The following is a 25,469-nucleotide window of genomic DNA, read 5'->3' as shown; positions in this document are numbered from 1 at the left end:
TGAGCTCTGAAAGTAGCTTAAATGTCAGGTTAAAATGCAGTTCGTTCTATTTATAGACTCTGAAAGACACCAAATGCTCTTTTTATTCCTCTTTAAGGTCCACTGACCAGCAAAGGACCTAGTTGTTTACAGCAATCTTTCTGATGGCTGAAAAAACTGCCTACCTGCACATAGAGAGTTTCTGTTACCTCAGCATAACTCTGAATTAGTAATTACACATGGGAAAATATATTGTCAAAACAATTCTTAGATTTTAATTTAATTCTTAAATTTAGAAACTGAGAGCTGGTAAGAAAAATAAAAACGGGTAGGCTCTTACTGGAGTTCCTGTGTCCACGTAGCTCTGCAACTTGTTTCGCATCTCTTTCTCGTTAAATTTGGCACTGCGCTTTACATAGATTCCTCCATGCTGCCACAATAAAATTGGGAGAAAGAGGATTTACTTTTAAAATAACGATTGGCCAGAGTCATCAAAAAGGCAACTTCTCTTTCAAAAAGTACAGAATAAAAACTACATTTCAGAATTTAATCTATATTTAATATCTTCAAATATTAGCTTCTAAAGAACATTTAGCTGAAAATTACCTTGTCTCAACATAATTCAGAAAAACTGCATGTGACACTGTATTGGAAAACACATGAAGTTTAGTTTTGTTGGCAGTTAAAATGAAAATGCTTTTTCTTAAATACACCTTTTTAAAAATAAAAAACCTGACCCATCAGATGGATTTAACTCCCAGTTCTTCCACCCACTTATTACGGAGTCACTAAAAAGCGTCCTTAAAATGTCAATACTCACGATCTTCAGGGATTTTAAAAAATCAATCCTGCTACAGATATTTATGTGGCACTGTTACAGACAGAATTGTGTTCCCCCAAGTCAGTCTACTAAAGCCCTAATAGTCCCCGCTGTGACTGTATTCAGAGAGAGGGACTTAGAGGCGGTAATTAAGGTTAAAAAAGGGCCTCAGAGTGGGACCTCAGAAGTCTTTGTAGAAGGATTAGTCATCCAGTGTAACTAGTCCTTCTAAGAAGAGGAAGCAGTGCCAGGGGTGCTTGGGCACAGGGAAAAAAACCACATGAGGACACAGGAAGAAGGATGCTGCCTGCAAGCCTGGGAGAGAGGCCTTGGGAAAAACGAACCCTGTCAATACCTTGATCTTGGATGTCTAGCCTCCAGAACTGGAGAAAGTAAGTTTTATATATACAGCTCACTATTTTTTTTAATATCATACACATCACTAATTACTGTTATCAACAGTTTAATGTAATTGCGTATCAAATTCTATGCCTTTAAATTTCCTATTTGTTTGAACCTTGTACATTTGCATTTTTGCTCTTTCATTTTACTGCAGCTGGCCCTTCATGTCCATGTGTTCCACATCTGCAGATTCAACAAATCACAGATCAAAAATATGTGAACAAATAAAAATTAAAAATAGTATAACAAAATAATACAAATAAAAAATAAAGTATAACAACCATTTACATGGCATTTATAATGTATTAGATATTATAAGTAATCTAGAGATGATTTAAAGTAGTACACAGGTTATATGCAAATACTATCCCATTCTATATAAGGGTCTTGAACATCTTAGATTTTGGTATCTGTGGTGGTCCTAAAACCAATCCTCACAGATGCTGAAGGAAAACTGTATATGGATAATCAGACGTATATAAATACACACCACTAAAAATGCCAAACAAAATTACTTCAACTGAGAATAAACTATTAAACCCATTTTAAAAACTATACATTCACATGAAGTATATGTTAAATTTTAAAATATGACATTTGTATAGGGTTGGGTATGGCAGTTTCCCACCTATAATCCAGCATTTTGCGAGGCTGAGACAGGCAGATTGCTTGAGTCCTAGACCAGCCTGGGCAACACGGCGAGACCCCCATCTCTACAAAAATTACCAAATTTAGCCAGGCATGACGGTGAGCACCTACAGTCCCAACTACTTGGGAGGCAGAGGCAGGAGGTTCACTTGAGCCCCAGAGGTCAAGGCTGCAGTGAGCTGTGTTCACACCACTGCACTCAGCCTGAGCAATAAAGTGAGACTGTCTCCAAAAAAAATAAAAAAATAAAAAAAAATTATAAACTACATATATATAGAGAAAAGCATGGAATCAAGTTACCTGAGCAAAATAACACCCATACAATGGCAGCCATTTTAACCCTTCTTTCAGCACGTAGCGCACATGTCCTAGCGCATTCTGCCTGATGGCCAAGATGTCAGCAACAATCCAGTCAACTGCAGAGACAGGACCCGGTTAGTGCATACATGAGCCTCTTCACAAGTTGTACTAGGAATGTGCTTCAAAAGTACTGTGATTAGGATGTTTAAAATTTCTTTACATCAATCTGAGATATTTTAAAAATATACATTTTCTGTTTTTTGAGCTTTTTTTTTTTTTTTGCATTTCTTGAAAGGCTTTTTATTTCAAAGATAAAACACAGTCACAAAATACCTAAGTAATCCAACAGCAGCATGTATATGGAATAAAATGAGCTTCTCTAAATCCTAAAGTCTAGAAAACAAAGTTTTTTTAATGAGAAAGGGGAAATTATAAACAAAAAATGGCCAAATGCAACTATGAATTGCCACTAAATATTCAGTGTGTATATATGTGTTCGGCAAAAGGCAAGGACACTTCATCTTCTACTAATGAGTTTTTAGGACTTGGTACTAGGTTAGGACAGCAATCAAATAAAGGTCTCACATGCCTTACAATGGTGCTGGGTAGATATATGTGCTCCTTATGTAACCAAGTAAAATGATCTCAGGCTGCTAATAACTATAGTTAAATAAATATGTTATTAACAAAGGGTTGCAAAAACAAGGGTAAGATGGTATGAGTTGATAACAGTAGCAACAAAAAACTTCCTAGAAGTTGTTAGCTGAGCTTTCAAAAAGAAAAAATTCCCAACACAGAGAGTGGCCCTTGCCAATTAAACAAACAGGAAGTGGCAAAGTGGGTGCAGAAGATGAGAAACAGAGAACATGGTTTAAAGAGGAAATGAAGTGAAATTAAGGAGACAAATGATAAAGGTCTTAAGAACCACAGAAACTTGGATTTGAAAGTAAATGGCTACAAACTATCTCTTGATGAGAAAGAAAACATAAAAATGAAATGTAAGGGAGACTTCTCTAGTTAATACACAAATGAGCTCAACGATACTTGAAAAGAAAACTGTTAATCTGTGAAAAGAATAGTTCTAGCATCACCCATGTTCTCAGGCCATGAAAATGAGAACAAAAGGAGTGAGTCAGAGGAAGGAAATGTTAAAAAAAAAAAAAAGTCTCTAGAAAATAAAAGCTGAGGATTTAAAGGAATTACAATAAAAGTTTTAGCCAAAGAGGACAGTTTTCCACAGATTACAGGATGATTAGCTCTCAGCTATGTGAAATCTGTTACACAATGCACCATACTAGTCAGAATATCCCAAAGAAGATTTAGCCATTTTAATACTAAAAGTTAACCCAGAAAAATGTCTTACAAGTTATTATACATCTCTCTTTTTAATCAGGGATTATCATTCACAAGTTAACTTTTTCTTGATGACTTAAGACTTATAATTATTATACATATGAAACTTCTGTTATGGCTCCCTATAAGTAGAATGTTGCTTGCAAAGATTCTCCCCTACAGTGTATGATCCCAGAGACAGATACAACCTGTGTTATTGGGTTGAGATATCTATACTATTGGGTTATCAATGATCACTTTTCTCTAAAGTATATAACTTCCTGTTGAAGCCCTCTCCCTAGCCCCTTCTAATTTAGATTGAAGAAATAATAACTGATAAACATATTTCTTTCTAGTCATGTCTTAGAAACCATATAATCAACCCTGTTATACCTGTACCAAATGCAAAAGTAAGCAGACAATAAATTCTGAGAACTAATTCTGTATGGTTCTGTATGGTTCCCAGGCTAAAGTACATCTTGGAAATATGGTTGGGGTACAAAGTTAAAAACCAGGTTTAGCATTTTTTCCTGCAATAATTTTTTTTTTAATTTGGAAGAATTTTAAAAATTTTAAAAATTTTTAAAAAACCCATTTTTAAAAACCATAAAAACAAACGGTTTAAAAACTGTTTAAAAACAAACGGTTTTATGGTTATATTATGGCCTCAGATGCCCCTCCCAAGAACTTTTAAGAGAAAGTGTAAGATTTCCAAAATACATCATGTTCATAATAAGCTGCCCTGGGCTATGCCCTTAAACTTGAAAATTTTAGTGGAAACATTTAAGAACTAGCTTAAGTAGTCAAAATATACAAGCTTTGTGTCACCAATATTTGCTACTGAATTATCTTTATTCCTTGTTTATTCTCAGCTACGTTTCAGATAGGACACCAGATTACAGATAGTTTCTGACTATCTCAGTTACAGCTGAGATTACATTACTTTGACAATAACTATTCATATTTTGTGTTCTGGCATAATTTAACTAATATAGCAATAAATTTGGCTATGTGAGAATCTTCCATGGCAATCAAGCCAAAGCAGAGTCATTGTTCCCATTAACTTGGAGGAGAGGAGTGGAAGGCAGTGAGGGGCAGCAAGTCTAATTTCCTCACCCCTATCCTCATGAAACAGCAGTTCCTAATTCATGAGGACCCTATGTAGTCCAAGAGATACTGCATGTGCAGCGTTTCCCTACCACGGATCCAGCGCTATGCTAATGGTGAGCTATGACTGTCATCACAACCACTTTTAAATGCCATCTATGAGCGAGGTATGCTACCAGGATTAGGAGATAGCCTCTGTAAAGTGGCTAAAAGGAGCTATCACTCACACCTTACCAATAAGGCTCTGAGAGTTAAGTAATTTGCCCACTGACACACAGCCTATTGCAGAACAGCATTTCTACAATGACGAACAGGAACCTGCGTCTCTCTAACTCCAAAGTCCATGCCTTTTTATAACATTCTACTCACCACGCGTGCTGTTCAACAAGAAAATTGACACTTAAGCCAAGAAAAGGGAACATTTCATGAGATTAAAAAGGCAAATAGTAGGCAGGGCACAGTGGCTCACGCCTGTAATCCCTGCACTTTGGGAGGCTGAGGCAGGCAGATCACCTGAGGTCAGGAGTTGAAGACCAGCCTGACCAACACAGTGAAACCCCATCTCTACCGAAAATACAAAATTAGCCAGGCGTGGTGGTGCATGCCTGTAATCCCAGCTACTCGGGAGGCTGAGGCAGGAAAATGGCTTGAACCCGGGAGGCGAAGGTTGCAGTGAGCTGAGATTGTACCACTGCACCCCAGCCTGGGCAACAAGAGTGAAACTCCATCTCAAAAAAAAAAAAAAAAAGGCAAATAGTGTCAAAAGTAGATCGTTGAAGGATAAGGTGAAGGAATAACAGCCACTATATCCTGCTGACTCCAGAGAGAAATAAGCTAACAGAGACAGAGACAGAATGTAGAGACAAGGATGTGTCAAGCGAAAACAAGGGAAGAGAGAGACTAATTTAAATGTCAGTTCTTTTGAGTATCAGGCCAGGAAACTCATTTATTCTGGCAAGCTTGGCAGAAGACAAACTAGAAAGTCTAAGCAGAACAACAGTCTTTGAAATGTTCTTTCCGCTAATTACATTTTCAGAGATACTCTGTTGTGATTCCTAACATCTCAAAAGGGTTTTAGAAGGGTACCTAAACATGATCGGACAATGAATCAAGTCTATGGATAGACTTTAGGGGTCTCTGAAACCCTAAAACTACATGCAAATTTTTATATGCACATTTTTCTAGGAAAAGGCTCTGTCATATACTGACTAAAGCCTGTAATTCTAAAGAAATTTAAAATCACTCCCCTAGTATTTTCTCAAGTTATATAATTTTAAAAGGCTTTCAAAAAGCAGCCTTCCCAAATCCTGTTGGGATCAGAATGTGGTGCCAGAGCAGTGATACAAAGTCACCAGCACTTCGAGCTAGGGTGAAGGGAAGGGGAAGTGGTTCTCTAAACTGACAAATGAAACTCAGGCCAGTGTGGTCTGAGTATGAATATTATCCTTCCCATAGTACCTTCTAGTCCCAAATACAAGTAGAATTGTTTTTTTTAAATCTGTTTTTTCACAGATGTTTTCTAGAAGTCCTTAATCTGAAGGAATATATATAAAAACCAACATGTAGTAAGCACACAAATTAACAGTAGTAGTTATCAATATTATCACTATCAGCAACACTTTCAGAAATGTTCAGAGAACTCACTCCAGAAGTCACTACTAGAGAGCTCTATTAATCGAGTGGAGTTTATACTGAAACCTGGACAAAGAAAAGCTGGCAGGGAAACTGAAGAAGGAATTTTAAGAGAATCCTGTTAAACAGACAACTCTATATGAAATTAACACTGGATCAAAATAAAGGACATGCAGGAAAAGCAAAGCTATCAAGAGCCATTCCCTGTACTGGGCCCACAGATCCCTTTTATTTGATATTTAAAACCTGGAAGAAACATCCATCAGCAGCAGGACAGGAACAGCAGAATTGTGTTAGAAGTAAAACAGCCAATATGTCTACACAGGCCAGAGTTCTCAGCAGCATTGCCCATTGGTTGACTGTTTTGCTATTTTTGCCGAGAATGAAATGTAATTAGATAAAATAGTCTGAACCAGTCATGTAATAAAGTTGGGGAAAATACTCAGATACATCAAAATTCCTATCAACCCCTTGTAGCTTCAACCCTTGTCCTATAAATCTGAATGTAATCATTAATTCACTAAATTGAGAAAAATGCATTTTAACTTCTTTTACTTTCTATACCTCATCTACGGTATAAGTAGTAATAAAAACCACAAAATCATGAAAAGACAGCTGACAGGAAGAAAATTTTAAAAAAGCCACAGGCATAAGTGATTTCCCTTAAGAGTACTATATTGATCAGGCTGTTTCCAGCTTTGAGCTTCTAGGTATTGTATTTTTTAAAGTAATAAAAATGGAATTTAGGAAGTATGCATCAAAAGTAGCTACAGGTTTGAAAACATTAAGAAGTGGGATTTTTTAGAGGGCTGAATTATTTGCAGAATTAAAAAGTAACTTACCCAATGACAATTTCCTGATTCTGCTACTGTGCTACAGTTATATTAAGATGTCACCACTGGGAAAAACATTACTGAAAGGGTCATAGGACTCAATGTACTGTTTTTGCAAATTCTTGTGACTCTAGAATTACTTAAAAATACAAAGGTTTTTAGAAGTATCTTAACCTAAAGTATATACTGCACTATTTTGAAGACCAGTTCTCTGCAATTCCTCTGATGGAACAGTAGCAAACCAGAATTAAACCAAATCCATTTGAAGAAGGAAAGGAAGAGCAGACATTAGAAATGACTAGCATAGTAAGGAAATGAGTACTCACATACCAATACAGCTTTTCTGCAGCTTAGCAATCAAAAATGTAAAATGTATATACACTTCGACCCACCAATGCTACTTCTAGAAACATCACTTACAAAAAGAATGAATATACTATTTAAAGAGCTACACAAAGGAAAAACAAAGCAAGCAAGTAAGAAAATAGCTTACTTACATCCAACAGAGGGAGAAGGTAAGTTTAGGAAAATTCATAGCTTTCAAGTTTCTGACTTTCCAAAAAGTAAAATCATAAAAATACAAGAACAGGTATAATATCTGCACAGAAAATGGATGTTTTAAAAAACCCACTTCATTTAAATATAAGAACGGTATTTTGAATGCCCATGTGCCATCTGCGGAAAAACCTAAGTTTCATGCAAATGAAATACAAACCTGTGCTTTGATGATTTGCTAAATATATTATATTTTCTTTATTTTTTGGCAAATCTCCATATAGCAATATCTAAAAGATAAAACAAAAAAACATTACTTTGATATTTTAAAACATCTGTAATATACTGTAATATACAAAGGAAGACAATGTGAAGAAATTGATGAAGGATGTTGTGAATATTTCCATCCATGATTAACAAAAATTAGACTTCTCACAGGAACCTCAGAGATCATAAACAGCTCATGTACACAAAGCAGTTATATATAGTACAGGTTAATGGTAATAAATTAAAATAGAATAATCAATATCCTCATGAGAAAAATATAGCAAGCATTTATTGATTGCTAACAATATATAAAACACTGTTCATAAGATACATCTTCCTTCAAAGAGCCTACAATCAATCTAGTAAAAGAGACAGACATGTCCACAGGAACTGTAATGAGACATAATGCAAATACTATGAAAATATGGTACCTTTTTAATGTTTTAAATTTGTTTTTTCTTTTTTCAGGAAACTAGAGGATACACAACCTTTTTTAATTTTAAAGAACTGTAAAGTGCAGAGCAGAAGGAGTATCATTAGATGGGATTTTGGCAGATGAGATGAAGGAAAATGTTCATGAGAATAAGAACGAATGGAAGCAGTAACCCTGGAGGCCTGTTGGGTACATGGGCAGTGTCGCGGCTGAGGAGCAAGGAGACCAGAAGGGTGGCTCTGAACTGGAATGGCAGAAGTCTTTTGAATTCCATGCTAAAGATTAAAACTTTATTCTGTAAGTATGAGAGTTTATTTTTAAATTGGGCGGTAGGCACACAGGTGTTCATTGTACCTGTATCAGTCTTTCTGCTGTTTTGTGTGTCTTACATATTTTAGAATAAATTTTTCAAGAAACTGGGAGTATACTTGTAAAGACTTAAAACGAAATGGCTGCTAATGGTGCTAAGTTTTTATTCAGGGCATTTTTGTTTCTGCATCTTGTCATCATGGATTATGCAAGATTATAAATTGGCTAAGGCTTTTTAGATCTATCTTGTCCTAAGGATTATCTTTTGGTCATGACACTATTTATTAATATCTTAAAAAGAGAAGAAAGAAAGGGGCAATTAACCCAACCACTTTGCAGACAAATGCACCTAGATAACATAAAGTTCTGGAAGCCAGGGATGTGACTAAGGTTTCCATTACTTTCCTTAGAAACTGCACAGTGCTATGTATGTAGTATGTTTAAATATTTGCACAATGAGTTTTTATTCATAAAGTTTATCGATGACATAAATGAGTAAAACCAATAGTTTGATCTGTTCAGAGTTAAAAGTGACATCCTGGCTTGTGAGTAAATCCCCATTCTCTTACCAACAAGCCAGAATTGCATCAAGACCATTGAGTATGCACTGATTTAACAGTTTTGCACAGGCCAGGCATAGTGGCCCATGCCTGCAATCCCAGTGCTTTGGGGAGGCTGAGGTGGAGTGGGCGGGCGGGGGCGGTGGGGGCAGGGTGGGAAGATCTCTTAAGCCCAGAAGTTCAAACCCAGCATGGGCAGCACAGCCAGACCCTGTCTCTACAGAAATATAACAAGATTAGCCAGGCATGGTGGTGCGCACCTGCCCACACTCCTTCAGGAGCATCCAGAACACACTGCACACCTAACGACAAGTCCCCAGCCCCTTAGGGACTATGAGCTCCTCAATGGCCTGATCAGTTTTCTACCCCAAGAGCCTAGCACCAAGCTGGTTTTTAACAGATGTTTACTGAATTATTTACACTTTTGTCACCAGTAGGTAAAGCTATATCTCATTTTCAAAATAAAGGTAGTTTCAGAATAAACATAAATAAAATAATTTAAGTGCATCAGTGACTTTTTAAAGGCATCATTCTGTAAATCTAGTACTCATTTTTTAAATCACATTAGTTCCTTCTACAAATGTACCCTGCAAATAATTTGTCACTTCAAAATAAGGCACAAGAAAACATACGGCTTTTCTTTTTGTTTTTCATAACTCTTTAAGTAATTTTAAGTTCATTATAATTGCTTCTTCATGATAATTTCAGGTTCATCCACTTTTTAAGAACTCATCAGACATCCCCTACAGAAAAAAAAATTTCTCTTTTCATTTATTAATTCAGAGGTAGCCAATAAAAATGATTTCTGAATAACTATCTTCATCACAACTGACAAACTAGTTATTCTGCTTTCGTCAAACAAACTTATTTATCTTGCACAAACTGGCTTTCACAAGAAGGCCTGAATTAGATGTGGACTAGTTTCACCTCACCTTGATCACATCTATGGTGTTTTTAATTTGCTCCCATGATATATAAACTGCCTAATGATTCTTTTTTAATCTTAAAAACAGGTAGTAATATGGAATCTAAAGTAATCACATGCTTAACACCTTAGCCTCCAAAACACAATGTCACAGAGACATAAATATACAGCATTCTTTGTTAAAAAATATTTATTCTTCATTTATCTCAATCATGTCCATTTGCCTTCCACATGCAAATCTTGAAACATGATTTTTTAAAAAAAACTTTCACTGTTGTTAAGTACAGATGATGCTGTTGAAAGGGATCAGAGAATATGCCACACCCAAATATGCTACTTTGGCATAAGGATTATTTTGAGCTGAAGGCAGCTGAGACACAGCAGATACAGGAAGAATTCTCTGCCCTTCCCCTAACTGCCTAAGGCAGGACATAAATTTCTCTGTGGAAAGGTGATATGAATTTCCATCTGTAAAGGTGTTTCCCTGTCCCTTATTAGGAGACCAGAAACTGGCAAAATAAACCTGCATAGCAAACCTTATTACTATAAATTTCCTAGTCATCTTGCCACAATTTACCACCCCTGGGAGCTGAAATCCTCTTCGCCTTTGACTAGTCACTTCTTCACAATTTATCAGCACAGAGGAGCACACCTATAGTCCCTGCTATTCAGGAAGCTCAAGCAGAAGAATCTCTTGAGTTTAGGAGTTTGAGTCCAGCCCTGGCAACACAGCAAGACCCCCGTCTCTTCAAAATAAAGATAAAAATAAAAATAAAACCCTCCTTCCCTGTGCATGTAAAAATACTAACATCAGTAAAATGTGTATGCCTCTTCTCCTATTAACCTGTCTCTTAATTCACAAGCCCTAGCTACCCTACGAGGGTAAAGGAACAGTCTGCTCTCCCCTATACTGTAACATAAGAACCACTAAGAGGTAGGTTCTAAACTACTGGACTTGAATTAAGACTTGAATTTGAATCCTCATCCGTCACCTTACGACGAGAACTTGGGCAAAATACCCAACCTCTCCCAACCTATTTCTTTGCCTGTAAAATGAGTGTAAACCTATTTCTTTGCCTGTAAAATCCTCCTAGGATTGTAATGAAATCAGTGAAACTATGTAAACTACTTCACGCGACACCTAGAACATAGTAACCATCTAAAATATGTTAAACTGTCATTATTATTATCCGATGAAATGGAACTTTTTATTCAAAACTGTGTTAAGTGATAAATGGATAAGAGAAATAGCTAGCTAGTCTATCTCTCCCCAGTCTTTGATTACATAGAAGTACAGCCATAAAGAATTTCAATTTGAATATGATTACGTATACAATTTACACTGTTTATAATTACTTGAACTTTTAAATGTATTTTTATGCCAACGAAATATATTACCACTTAATCATTGTAAGATTTCTGCTGTAAAGCATACAAAAACTATAGTCTTTTTCTACCCAGTTTAAAACGTTTCACTGAATAGTAAAATTATTATGCCCTTCTGAAATAAGATCAAAATAGCAAACAGCTACTTGCCCAATAATCAATACAAACACAATTATCATGCAATAAATGGAGCCTAACAGATGACAAAGTTCTTTTTTTCCTTTTACTTTCTTTAGCAAAGCCTTCTTCATAAGCTTTCTAAATAGTACTTCACACGCAAAACTGTAATGCCTAGGTGTTTGGACCATCACGGCTCACTGCTCTCTCATTGTTCTTACCATGTCTAGTGAATAAACTGGCTGACTGCATTCAATGAGATCAATGAGACACATGGCTGTTTCCATAGTAATAAGAACCCTGGTTCTTCCAACTCCAGCACTGCAAGAAACAACAAGGGGTTTTTCCTTGCTGGCCCTCTTATTTTGCACATGAAAAACAAAATCCAGAAAGTCATTGAATCATCAGGGTGTCCATGGTCAGGCCAACCTCTGTACTGGATGTGCGTGACTGATGACTCTCATTTTTCTCTTGGTTAAACAGCAGTGTGATCTTCCTGAAGACAAAGGCAGTGCTTCCTTCTTCTGAGGGGCAGAAGCCTTGGTAGCATCCATAGGATGAACTTCCTGTGGATTCTGGCCAATATTGGGGTCATTTAATTCTGTCACATTCAACTTGTGTGGTCAACATTACAACCATGGAGGAGCCTTGTTCCCAAGTCATCTGCCAAAAATCTGTTCAAGTGTGTGGTAACACCCCTTGACAAGCACTGTTCTGACTTACAATGCTGGAATTGCACTGATGTAGTCTTCATTACCTTTAAAAATAACCCATGTAACATCATAAGGCAAACTATCTCTGTATCTATTTTTGGAAAGGTTCTAAGGTAATCTGGCACCAGACATTGTCATTCCAAGTTTTTTTTTGATAAGTTGATCAAATTGTGCCGAGAATGTTCCAGCAATAAGCCCTCGGTTAGCTGGATCACTGACTCCCACAGGACATGGTCATCCTGGTGGACACTATCTAGTGGGGCTTTCTCCAGAATGTACTGGAAGTCTGTCTCATTTTCTAGCACTTCTTCCACTACATCATATGCAGCATAGGTAGAACTAGAAGCATGAGTTCCCCAGAATGTCTCTCACAGTTAGCTTTAATAAGCAGGACAACCCAATCATGGGTGTGTTCTGTAAAGTCCCAACCACTGATCAATACAACTTGGTCTTCTCTTCAATCGAGGGTCACTAAGGTCAAAGGTGTTCCTGGTGCTTCTCAGGACACGATCACAGACATCTTCTGATCATATCCCCCTTTACATTGACTCCAAACCTTCCATTTTCATCAGGTTCACTCTGATTAGAACAAGATTATCATGTAGAATACTACCATTAGAAGCAGACTTTTTAAGAAGATAGAACATCAACGTTTCATTAATATGATCTTCCAGATCTTGTTGAAAATGTAAATTATGAATTTTGTTCCAACTGTTTTTCTTAGATTGTTTGGGTGGTAAAGCTGGAGGCTACCCATCTCCAGGGGTGTCCTGTGATGGTGATGATTCCAGAGTGATGCTATTAGCTTGTGCTGATAATGGTGATCTCTGATTCGCAAATATTTCAAAGAAGTGTGAACCACATAATCTGCCAAATGACCAACAGAAGATGGTCATAATCAGGTTCCCTCTTGTATGAATGCAGAATTTTGATGAGTAGGAATTCCTCCTCCAGGTGGCAACTGTGATGGAAGACTTTATGTTTCTAATCTTTTCATCAGATATTGAATTCCTGCTTACTACTTCCCAATCCATTAATTTCCACGACAATGGCTTACTTGAGAATCCTGCAAGTAGTCTGTCTTTATTTGCCTTTTCTTTGCCACACCGAACTAATTGAACTTCAGTTCTCCCACCATGCATTAGGAATTTTGAACCTAATGTAAAATAATGTGCAAAAAAATTCTTTCCAGTTGGAAGTGGTCTGTCCAAACGGAATATGTGATGTTCTAAACTTGCTTTCCACAAATGTTTACATGCTCTATAATTCACCACATTAAATCCTGATAATCTTTCTCCAGATTTATGCAAGTCATTTTCAAAGCTGAATAAAAAACTGTTTGCACTTAAAACAAATTTTTACAATCTTCGACCACGGAAAGGTACTCATTCGTAGCCTGTTATAAATCAGAATTCCTCTTGACATCATTCCAATCATAATTTCATTGTTACTTGATCCCTTGCATAGTGGAATTCAACTCCACAGAGTTCTAAGGTACTTGCTGTGTTTAGGTAATTAACTTCTGCTTCTCAAGGACATAAGCCTATATGTTGCTGATATAATTTTTACAATTTCTTTTTCAAAATTTTGAGGATGATCAGGAATGAAAGAATAACCTGAGAAGTGGCCTAGCAAGTTCTCTGACTGACTGACTGTAGTCTCCAAGTTTAGTCTGAACAGCAAATGAAGCTAAAAGGGCAGCAGTATCATAAGAACAGGGCAATCTTCCAGTAAGAATGTCTTGTTAAATTTGTAAAAATACTAGTAGTGGGCTATACATGGAATCATCAGCCGCCTGTAAATCAACATAGTCTTGCCCAGTAAAATCAGGATGCTTGCAGACTACATCTAACAGAACTTGCCACTGATCATGTTTATTCGCACTGAAAGCTTACACAGTGTTTTCCAAAAGGATGTTACAAGCCTCTGTATGCTGTCTGTCTCACGTCAACTCTGGTGCTCGTACATTGTAGACTGTGGGTTCTGCCAGCAGGAAATTGGCAATGTGAGGTCATGACTGTACACACAAGATCTCCATATCACAGCTGCGTCCTCTCAGCTGAAGAAAGCAAGCATCAAAGCCAGGCAGTGATGGGGAGCGGCATGTCTGCTCTACCACCCACAGCAATCACATCATGCTGTGGAACTGCCATGGCCTGTGCCACCCAAGAAGGCCATGAAGTTCTTTCTCATACACTCAGCATGCATGTGTCTTTTGGTACTGCCCTTAGTTTACATCCTGTCTTTTGGTACTGTTCTTATTTTAGAGGGTGTGTTTTTTCTGAGTATCTATGATGTACCAGTCACTGAGCTAGGCAGTTCCACATATTATCTCATTTTGTCTTCAAAATAGCATAACAAAAAGTATTCCATTTAAGGACGAGAATCTTGAGACTGAGAAGTTGACACTTACTCCAGATGACATACAGAATGGCAGCGAAATAGGAATTACACCTAGGTTTCTCACTCCAAGATCCCAAAATCTTTTGACTGTGACAAAACTACTGTCTGCAAAAATTCCAAATAAAAAATGTCAAGTGAGAAGGCTTCTCATATATTAGAAGCTTATGTAATTTTTTTCACTTTGAATATCAACCACGGAATTACAAGGAACCCATAAAACAAAATTAAAAACCAACAAAAAATTTATTCCTACATAAACACAAATTAAGCCCGGAAGCAATGCAATATGTAAGTGCACCAAGAGCTGGTGTTAACTACATTACATCCAACTTTTAGGTGAACCACCTGCTTACATATGCAACAGCTCCCATCCAGTTAAGTATACATTTGGACATAGTTGTATTCCTCCTTTATTTCCCCAGTTCTTTGTTCATTTCTTTAATTTGTGAACTATCTCAGCATACATTCAAGTTTTCTTTTAAGTGACATCTTTCTGCACTGCTAAATTATGTGTTACTTTAGGGTAGAGACTATGTATTTTGTCAGTCTAGAACATTAGCACCTTTTAACAGTAAGTGGTCAGCACTTAATATGTGGCTGGGACTTAAACACGACTCTCCTTTCCAGGTATCATCACCCTCCTTTCTTTCTGCCCCTGGAATTCTCATGCCAAGCTGAAGCACAGTAAAGTCAACTTCCAAATATTACTTACACTTATACACATGTAAGTACTCTAAAATCTTCAAGTAACACTTTCTTATTTGGGGTTTTGATTTCTGGTGCCTACAGAGAAATAGAAGAAACAACATAAAACCTTGGAGAATTGCATAGGCTCAAAAATTACAAAAAGTACTGGTTTTGATTCACAACTAAACCAAGGTTTCTCTGCACTGCTGGCTGCATGACAATTCTTTTTTAACTTCTCTGACTTTGCTCATTCTGCCTTACTCTTGAGGGTGGAGTCATGTTTCTTCCTCCTTCATCTATTTAAGGAAAGAATGAATTGGACTCACTAGACTTGTGTACCCTGTTAGAGCAAAACTTATCAACTAGTTATGCCATTCAAAAATCTCCATCCCTTAAAAGTGAGATTCATCTACATTTCCACAGAAACACAGACTAGAATTCCCTAGAGTACTCTGCCTTTTCTCTCTGTTTTGTTTTGTTTTGTTTTTTTTGAGACGGAATTTCGCTCTTGTTGCCTAGGCTGGAGTGCAATGGTGCCATCTTGGCTCACTGCAACCTCTGTCTCCTGGGTTCAAGTGATTCTCCTGCCTCAGCCTCCCAAGTAGCTGAGATTACAGGCATGCACCACCACGCCCGGCTAATTTTGTATTTTTAGTAGAGATGGGGTTTCTCCATGTTGGTCAGGCTGATCTTGAACTCCTGACCTCAGGTGATCCATTGACTCAGCCTCCCAAAGTGTTTGGATTACCAGTGTGAGCCACCACTGCACCTGGCCCTTTTATCATTTTTTTCTTTTGAGACAGGGTCTCACTCTGTCGCCCAAGCTGGAGCCTCTACCTCCCATGTTCAAGCGATTCTCCCACCTCAGCCTCCTGAGTAGCTAGGACTACAGGCACACACCACCATGCCCAGTAAGTTTTGGTATTTTTTTGGTAGAGATGGAGTTTCACAATGTTGGCCAGACTGGTCTCGAATGCCTGACCTCAAGTGATCCACCCACCTTAGCCTCCCAAAGTGCTGGGATTACAGGCATGAGCCACACCGTGCCCAGACTACTCTGCTATTTTTGTTAAAAGAAAAAGTAAAATCAAGTCATTCTTCCCTTTATTGCCATCTTCAAGAGGTTACAATGTTGCAGAGGAGATGATCCATACATTAAAATATGCTAATGTTATATAAGTATCATATATGTTAATATTACATAAAAGTTACCCCAACATTGAGATGGGTAAGATCATGACAGATGGAGAAAAGCAAGGGCTTGAGTTGGAATTCCAGAGAGGAGCGGTCTAATGTGGGGAGGGGCGGCCCAGAAGGAAAAGCTAGACTAGAATGAAACCAACGAATGGAAAAGTTAACCGGTGCAGAATTTAGAGAGCCTTGAATGCCATGCTTCAAACTCCTCATGTTTATTATGTTATCAATTGAAAACCTCTTTTCCCTAAACATTCCATGTTAATTACGCATGTTCAAAGTAAAAATTCAAAGTAATTTTTATAGCCTTCTCCACTAACCCAAGCAAAGAGTTACTTTAAAGAGTTACTTTATCTCTGTATGGCAAAGCTAATAAACACGTCTCTAATTTCAGTGTTATCCTATATTGTAATTGGAAGTTCATGTCTTTCCTAGATGAATACCTTGAGAGTAGGGGTCTCATTTCAACCAATATAACCACATTGCCAGGCAGATCATCTTCAGAAAATGAGTGCCTGAAACTCCTGGCTAGACTACTACAGATGTGAACCACGGGTGTTCCCTTTTCCTTGTCGGTAAAAGAGGAAGAATGGTGCCTACCTTGTAAAGATGAAATTATTTACATAATAGAACAATACTTGCACATAGCAGCACTCACTAACTGTGACTGAGTGTGTTACTAACCCACCCTCTTCTTTTTCCTCCACATTCAATCACAAAGCCCTATCAGCTACCACTAAAATAGATTTGGAATTCTTTTCCATCTTAACATCCACTCTTTCCACTCCCCTAATCATCATTTCTCACCTGGATGACTACATTACCTTCCAAGCTTGCCCTTTTGCAGAGCTCCACACAAATGTCACTTGCTCAGTAAGATTTTCCAAACCCCTACCTCTCACCCACCAGGCTAAACAACCTGGCATGGCACAGTAAATTTTCATTTTCTTGTTATTGTTTGTCTTCCCACACTAGAATGTGACCTCCATAATGGCAGGTACATTGTCTATCAAACATTGTATCCCTTGGTACCCAGCATAGCACCTGGAACAATGTGCACACGGGAATATTGCAGGGATTAAGGGATCTAGGTTCTAGAGACCCCTTACTGAAAAGTCATTACTTACTATTGAATGGTCCAACTACTAACATCAACCTCTAGTTAAGAAACCATAATAAAATGAGAAAATAGTAAAGGAAAAATTAACTTCTGATTCCACTTGAGAAGCATCAGCTCCACAAAATCAGACAAATATACAAAAGAGGGAAAGTAAACTAGGTATATACGGAGTGCTGTTTTCCCTTGCCTTCCATCGTAATGGCACAGAGGTATCCCCATAGGTACACAGGTATATTTTGTGCTACTGTACTAAAAAACTCATCTAAGAAGTTCATTTAACTAAAGAACCTTCCCACAATTCAAACACTTACTCAAAAGCTCTTGGAAGAAATCTAAAGTTACACAACAAACTGGCACATACCTGGGAAAGGTGTACGTAGTGTAGGAGTAGGGGAAACTTTAACTTTCTCAAAATATTGTGGCAGTGTTTGAATGTATAATTGCATCTGTGATTTTAAAATAGAAAAATAAGGCATTAAAAAACTATACACAAATGCAACCTGAAATAACTGGTTTGTTCACAGAGGTTTATATTTATAAAGTGTAAAAATAGAGTTCTAGTTACATTTCTTTAGGATTTTCCTATAAGTCTAGTAAGTTAACCAGTTCCCTAACCAGAATTTAATTGTGTTAGACTGGAATTGTATTTGATTGAGAAATGTTTAATTTCCTATAGTAAAAGTTTTTATTATCCTGCTTAAATAAGCAAATGCAGAAACACACCCAAACCTACACAGTCCTATTACTCTCAGCTAAAGTGAAGGAAGCAATTTAAGATCTATTTAAGGTCTTCACATGAATGGCAAACAAGCAGAGAAGAGTAAAATTAAGGATACAAGGTACAATTCATATTTTTGTTAGGACTACAGATATCAGAGACGACGCTGGGCAACATTTTGGCAGAAGTGCAGAAAGAACGTAGAAGTGCCATAAAACGGAGTAGACTAGATGACTTAGAAACACCCTTCTCCAATTCTAAGTAAACATGTTTCATTCTAATGAATGGCTGCTTTTACAGCAAGATTCAGAATATAAATTTAACTCATTAGGAGTTTAGGATTAGTTTGATGAGTCAGTGCTACAAAAAGAAAGATCCAGTAATAAATGTTCTCTAGATAAAAAGCCTTGACTGTTTCTGAGGAACTTGGAACAATGTTTCAGTTAAAAGTATGAATCAGCTAAGCATGGTGGATCAAGGACGGATCACTTGAGCCCAGGAGCTCAAAACCAGACTGGGCAACATGGCAAAATCTCGTCTCTACCCCCCACCAAAAAACACCAAAAAAGAAATTAGCTGGGCATGGTGCTGTGTACCTGTAGTCCCAGCTACTCAGGAGGCTGAGGTGGGAGGACTGCTTGAGCCCGGAGACAGAGGTTGCAGTGAGTGGAGACTGCACCACTGCACTCTGGTTTGGGCAACAGTGTGAGATTCTGTCTTACAAAAAAAAGTATGAATCCTTGGAGAAGTTAAGGGCATATTAGAGAAATGTCAAAATCTTAAATTCTTTATCTTCTTTCTTGTGTTTTTCAAACTATTTTACACTTAAAGCAGGTCAACTGAAAACCTAAGTTTATTTTATATAAACTTAAGAACTGTGCATTTTATTGTTATATTACATTAGCATTTGGGGAAGGGGGAATTAGCAGTCAGAGCCATTAATGTAAAATATATTCTGAAGTAAATTCCAAGTGTTACGAACTGATTTAAGCAAGATAAATTGGTAATTAAAATATTTATTAGGGGCTGGGCATGGTGGCTCACACCTGTAATCCCAGCACTTTGGGAGGCCAAGGCAGAAGGATCACCTGAGGCCAGGAATTCAAGACCAGCCTGGGAAACACAGCAAGACCCCATTTCTACAAAAACTTTTAAAAATTAGCTAGAAATAATGGCACGGCAGCTGCGCGGGAGGATCACTTGAACCCAGGCATTCAAGGCTGCAATGAGCCATGATGGTGCCACTGCACTAGAGCCTGGGTGACAGAAGACCCTGACTCAAAAAAACCTAAACCCCAATCTATTATGTGTTGATTAATTTTTTGTCCTACAAATTTCAATGATCAGTTTTCAGTGTATTGCATAGGAATGGGGGAAAAGAAATTTTTTTAAAAAGAAGCAAAGAAAAAAGAATTCTGACATTTGAAGACAACCTATTAACTTTTATCAACTTCACAAAACATGCTAAAAAGATTTTTCATTATTTATCATAACTATTACAGTTATTGTTTATGCAGCTATCTCAACATTTAGGATATATCTAGATTCCTAGGATAAAATTCTAGGCTATAAACTAAGATAAATCTAGTTTCACTTTAACTCACGATGATAGAATTTAAGGTAACTTCATTCCTTTTTCATGAGTCCTACCCACTCCTCTGCCAGTACTCCAACTTTCCTTTTAATTTCCCATAAGTTTTCCTTAAACTCCAGCTCAAGGATATACATACAGCCTCTTATTCTGAGTCTCTAAGCATTCCACATTCCAGTTACTTCCTATCCTATAGATAGGGCTTTTAAGTGGCAAACAAACCAAACACCAGTATATTCATCACATCATACATAATTAATTGTCTTAGAAGTTATATTACCTTTAATTTATCAAGATTTCAGTTATTTCCATATATATATACATATATATATATATAATCACAAGATGGTAATTTCAGAATCAGTTAAGAATTAAAAGAATACCAAAATATGAATAAGTTGGTTATTATATAGAATATAGATTTGTTCTGAAAATAAAACAGTTAATCAAATGTTCTACTTAAGGGATATGTGAAGGTAAATCTGTAAATAAGAAACTAAAAGATTATGGGAAAGTAAGTAAACTTATTACAGAAAACCAGGTTCTCTGTTAAAGAAAGCAGAGACCAAAATGCTTTAATATGTAAATACCTAAAGAATATTTAATATGTAAATACCTAAAGAAATAAGGCAAGTTAAACTACGAAATAACTACAAAATACTGAATAGGCAGAACTATGGAGTTCATTACTGTGGTGGATTGAAGGGCAGCCCCTCAAAAAATGTGTCCACATCCTAAGCCCTGGAACCTGTGAAAGTTTTCTTATTTGGAAAAAGGCTCTCTGCAGTTATAATTAAGGATCTTCAGATGAAGAGATCATCCCGGAGTATCCAGGTGGGCTCTAAACCCAATGACAAGCATCCCTCTAAGAGAAAGGGAGAGTGAGATGTGAGACAGAAGAGGTGGCAGCAAGGACTGTAAGGCAGAGGTTGAAGTGATGGGGCCCCAAGCCAAGGAATGCCACCAGTCACCAGAAGCTGAAAGCCACAAGAATGGATTCCCCGCTAAGACCTCCAGAGGGACTACAATTGAGCCTACACCTTGATTTCAAACTGTTGGCCTCCAGAATCACGATAAATAAGTTCTATTATTTTAAGCCACTTAGTTTGAGGCGATCTGTTCTGGCAGCACAGGAAAGTAACACAGGTACTTGAATCAATGCCTCTCAACATAGCAGAGAGACTTAAGTTGATTTTCAATCAGTCCCAAATTACGTGAAATATAAAAAAGCTTATAAAATTCTTATTACTTATTCTAAAGAAATAAATGGTGAAGAAAGTACCCATTTGAGTTTCAGTACCAATGAGAGATTCTGGAAGGACCTAAAAGGATAAACGAGTTATAAGGAACAATTTTAGCAGCACTGACTGAAATATTTCTCTATCTCAGAGATACATATGAAAATAAAGTAGTGAAATTAGGGAAGAAAAAGGTATTTACCCAGAATCCAAGGAAAATCCAAGTAAATTTGTTGGAAGCAGGTTTACCTGCCAAGCACAGATCATAAATCTCATGGACCTACTACTACTTCTCTTCAGCTTAAAAATTCTATGTAAAAGAAAATATTCTTCTGCAACAACTACTGTGAACCACTTATTTTTTAAACCTAGAGTTGAAAGGCGTAAAAATATCATTTAAAAAAAATTTTATTTAAAAATGCCTCTTTAATGTATATAAATTAATAAACCTTTTATTTAAAAACTTATAACCTCTTAAATTACTAAAACTCCCTTCAGAAACGAGTCAACAATACTTTATACAGAACAAGAGAATCATCATTAGCCTTGCAAATGAAAGCTGATAAAAACAATTCAAGAAAAAAAGAGTGTCCTAACAAAACAAGAAAAGTAAGCTAAAAATTTTAATCAAAACATCTCAGTGACAAAGTTAATGGTACAAAGGCATACAGGTAAAAAATAAGGTGACAGAACATCACTATAAATCTTTTTCCTTTGGGTCTTATGTTTGAAGATGGCTATTTATTCCTCTATTGATTTAATCTTAAAAGAAACAATAAAAAATATTGAAAGGTAGCTTTGTGTACACAGGAAATCCAGATTCCAGAAAAAGACCCTAATAAATTCAAAATACCCTGCTCTGTTACTAAACAGAAAATAATTATTTGTCCCCTCCAAACAATAAAAATAAAAATGCAAGAACAAGAAAGTCTTGGTTTTAAATTTTTATTAAATGTTCATAACTTGCATTTGATGATCAGTGGGCAATCAGTTAGTTCTAGGATTCCTAAAGAACTTCATCAAGGAACACACATTAAACAAAATTTTGAATTACACTTAAGGGTCCTCAGGCATCTTTTCATAAATGCATGAAAATTAGTGCTGGATGCTAGTTCCTCTGATTTCAATAGAGAGGGGGGGAAATGATTAGATTCAATGTTTTCAAAATCACTTGCTGGGAAATCAAGAAGTAAATTGGAGCTCTGAACATAATGTAAGCTATGTAATTTCAGAAACAGTGCTAGGTTTTACAGCCATTTAAAAAAATAAGAACTTGCCAAACCAAAAAATCCTTCAATGGTGTATTCTGCATCACATTGTGTACTCTTTGAACAAAAATAACATAATCCGCCACAGACAGAATTATTTTTTTAAGAGGTGAATGACTTTGTGTTCTGAGCTTATATCCCAGCTCAGGCCGGTTGTCATATGAAGTGAAAGTAAAAACTTCATCATGATAAAAATCATACATTTAGACAAACTTGGTGGAGTTACCATATAAAGGGAAAAAATTAGCCTGAATTATTGAAATTTTTAACTGAGGCTCATTTTAAACGTCAATTACCAGGAAACCATGATCTGGAATAGTATCTTTTTTTCTTTCCAAGGAGACACTTACAGACACTGGTTTAAATGGAGGCCCTGGCCTCTCCTAATTCCTTCCCCCCAAACAACTTCCAACTGGGGCCATCAAGGGTCGATCAGCAGTGCAACTGCAAACTAAATATAGTAGCTGACTGACCACAGGGTAAAAACAGCTGCTGTAGGTGGAAAAAAAAAAGTTAAAAAGACAAAATGATACCGTCCCATTTTCGCCATCCCACCCTAACCCTACCAAGAAAAGTAAAAGAGGACTAAGTGGACATTAGGAATAACCAAGAATAAAGCTGTTCTTTCAAACTGAGAAATAAAAGAAAAATTCACCTTTTTTTTTTTATAACACTTCAAATACCTACTGTTAAAGAGGGCCTTCTACTTTTATGGTTTGTTTCTCAAGTTTAATCTACGAATCCAATCTCTACAGAGAAACAGTAACAGAAAGAAAGTAATCAGACAACAGATCACCCACACATTCAAGCCCAGTTAAAGTTGGCAAGAATTGTATCTAGTTAGGCTTCTACCGTAACAAATGTATTCATTTCCTCGCCCAGCTTTCACTTGTCCAGGGGGAAGAACACAAGACCGAGTTGTACTTCTGTTTCAAGAGGTCACTGTAAAAGCGCACTTCGGAGCGTAGACGTCTCCGATCTGTTCCAACATGACCACCTCTTTGGACCAAAGGCCAGAAACTGCTAAACGCGTGCCCTATTATTTAAAACGTGCATCTGCACCCACTTTGCTAAGCAGCATCAGACCCAGGCGAGGGGCGGGGAAAGGGGCGGCGGGTTCCACTCGTAACCTCAGGACGACGCAGCCACAGCTTCCTAGAAAGCGATCTCGGCAGACCGGCAGGAAGCATGCGGAGAGGAAGGCGGGGAGGCGGCACGTGCTCTCCGTGCTGGGTCCGCCGGGCCGGCCGGGTGACCCTCGCCAGTTGTGGGGGAGCGGAGAGGTCTGCGCCCCCGGGAGCTCGGGTGGACGCCGAGACCCGGAAGCGGGAGGCGGCTCACCTGGACCCCGGTGTAATTCTCGAAGAAGAAGAGCACCATGCTCTGGTAGACGCAGTAGAGCCGGTCGTCCAGCGCTTGGTAGAAGCGGGCGGGCAGGAAGGCGGAGAGCAGCCGCCAGACCCCCCAGGCCAGCACGTAAGTGGGCGCCGTGCCCAGGAGCACGACGCTGGGCAGCAGGTAGCGCATGGAGTACGTGTGGAGCACCAGGGACAGCAGCATCTTCTCAGCTCGGCTGCAGGGAGCTCCGCCTGCGCTCCCCGCCCGCCACCCGGGCCTCAGTCGCGGCCAGCAGGCGGCCAATCACCGCCCGGGCCCGGGCCGCCGCGCCCGCCACCCGCTCCCAGCCTCCGCCCCCAGCCGCATGGGCCGCGCCGCCGCCGGGGGCCGGGTAGGCGAGTGCGGGGCTGCGTGCGCCGCTCGCGGCGGCAAAGCAAGGGAACCCACGGCCCTCCCGGATCGACTGCTCAGGGATGCTCACACCCCATGACCCTCACCCATCGCCACATCCCACTGCCGGGGGAGGGTCTCCGCGGCAATAACGCGCCTTCTGATTGGTCGCTCGTTGCCATAGTTCCCCCTCGGCGGCAATAACACGTCTCCTGATTGGTTGGTTTGGGCCGACTGTTGGAGTACAGCTACCTGCTAGGCGCGCGGACAACCCGGCTCTAGCCACTACGCATGCTCCCCAGCTGGGCCGGCTGCGGATGCGGGAAGGCAGGTGGTGACTGACGGAGCTGGGTGAAGGTGGGTGCCGGCCGGACGGACAAGGTCCGGGTGCCTCTTGTTCTGCTCCCTCGGGCCGGACGTGCGCGCGGGCAGGTTTAAGGGTCGCTGGAGCTGCCTGGAACGCGCACCTCCTGCTCACAAGCCCCTGGGCGCCGGGATGCACACAATTAGAGCAGTGAGAAAGGGGGTGTTAGCGTTATCGGAGGTCTCAGCCTTGCAGACACCTGGGCCCAAGTTGTAGGCAGCTCGGCCCAGGTCGCGGGGCAGCTCAAGTGTTCCCATCTGCTCACTGCCAGTCCTTTTCAAGGGGACGCCGCCTCCTCAGCCTCCCCTCTGAGTGCGCAGCAGCCCCTTCTGCCCGTCTCTCTCCACCAGAGTGTTTCAGTTTTTCCCCATCACAGTAATGATGATAATTACATGTTTATGCATAGCTGAAGAACAACCCCACAAGGCTATTTCCATACTGTTTATTAGACCTTTTCAGAATTCATTCTTGCTTCATTTCCGCAGAGCCTGTTGGACTTGTTTCTGATTTTTTTTTAATAAGGAGCCTCGTTTTTTTCTGTAGTAATTAAAGTACTTGCGTGCACATGTATAATCCATAAAAAAGCATACTTTTGTAGCCTTCACTAAAAGCTAGGAAGGCTGGATAACTGTTTTATTGATGTTAAAGCAGATCCACAGGGCTTCTGGATCTTTCTCCTCCCCTTTGGCTGCAGTAAAAATGGTTTAATATGTAACCCTTTTCAAGGATAGTTGTACTTTAAAAGAATGCCAAATGCTTTACCATATATATATATATTCCCCGCCCGCCACCGCCACCATAATGGAAGCCTGTGTTACCTTTAGGCAGGACGGCATCAGTGGAAAGTTCTAATCACGGCCAGGATGGTAGCTACTTTCTTTATACATGATTAACATCAAG

At 38.7% G+C, this 25,469-nt stretch overlaps 1 protein-coding gene, 1 long non-coding RNA gene and 1 pseudogene across 6 annotated transcripts in view; 1 reads left to right on the top strand and 2 right to left on the bottom strand.

Annotated features, from left to right (window-relative positions):
- The window catches only part of AGPAT5 (1-acylglycerol-3-phosphate O-acyltransferase 5), a 50,699-nt gene extending 26,588 nt beyond the window's left edge, over positions 1–24,111 (bottom strand). The window contains exons 1-4 of one of the 2 annotated variants that reach the window (XM_054499962.2): positions 23,819–24,111; positions 7,769–7,838; positions 2,150–2,265; positions 320–409 (exon numbers count right to left, since the gene is read on the bottom strand). In XM_054499962.2, the coding sequence (XP_054355937.1) occupies positions 320–409; positions 2,150–2,265; positions 7,769–7,838; positions 23,819–24,037 (495 nt within the window). In that variant the 5' untranslated portion in view covers positions 24,038–24,111. Of the gene's footprint in view, positions 1–319; positions 410–2,149; positions 2,266–7,768; positions 7,839–23,329; positions 23,511–23,818 lie in introns of those variants that run through there. The other variant, XM_054499963.2, reaches the window with a different exon arrangement.
- On the bottom strand, positions 8,264–23,364 carry LOC129042843 (tyrosine-protein phosphatase non-receptor type 4-like; annotated as a pseudogene).
- Positions 24,112–24,342: 231 nt separating the features above from the next.
- LOC129043235 (uncharacterized) overlaps positions 24,343–25,469 on the top strand; it is an 88,488-nt gene continuing 87,361 nt past the window's right edge. For all 4 annotated transcript variants that reach the window (XR_010127324.1, XR_010127323.1, XR_010127321.1 and 1 more), the window contains exon 1: positions 24,343–24,562. This is a non-coding gene — a long non-coding RNA (uncharacterized LOC129043235). The remainder of the gene's footprint in view (positions 24,563–25,469) is intronic.

The sequence above is a fragment of the Pongo pygmaeus genome, chromosome 7, assembly GCF_028885625.2.
Source record: "Pongo pygmaeus isolate AG05252 chromosome 7, NHGRI_mPonPyg2-v2.0_pri, whole genome shotgun sequence".
Taxonomy (NCBI): domain Eukaryota; kingdom Metazoa; phylum Chordata; class Mammalia; order Primates; family Hominidae; genus Pongo; species Pongo pygmaeus.
The sequence above is the reverse complement of the archived record's forward strand: the minus strand, read 5'-3'. Positions and strand labels throughout refer to the sequence as shown.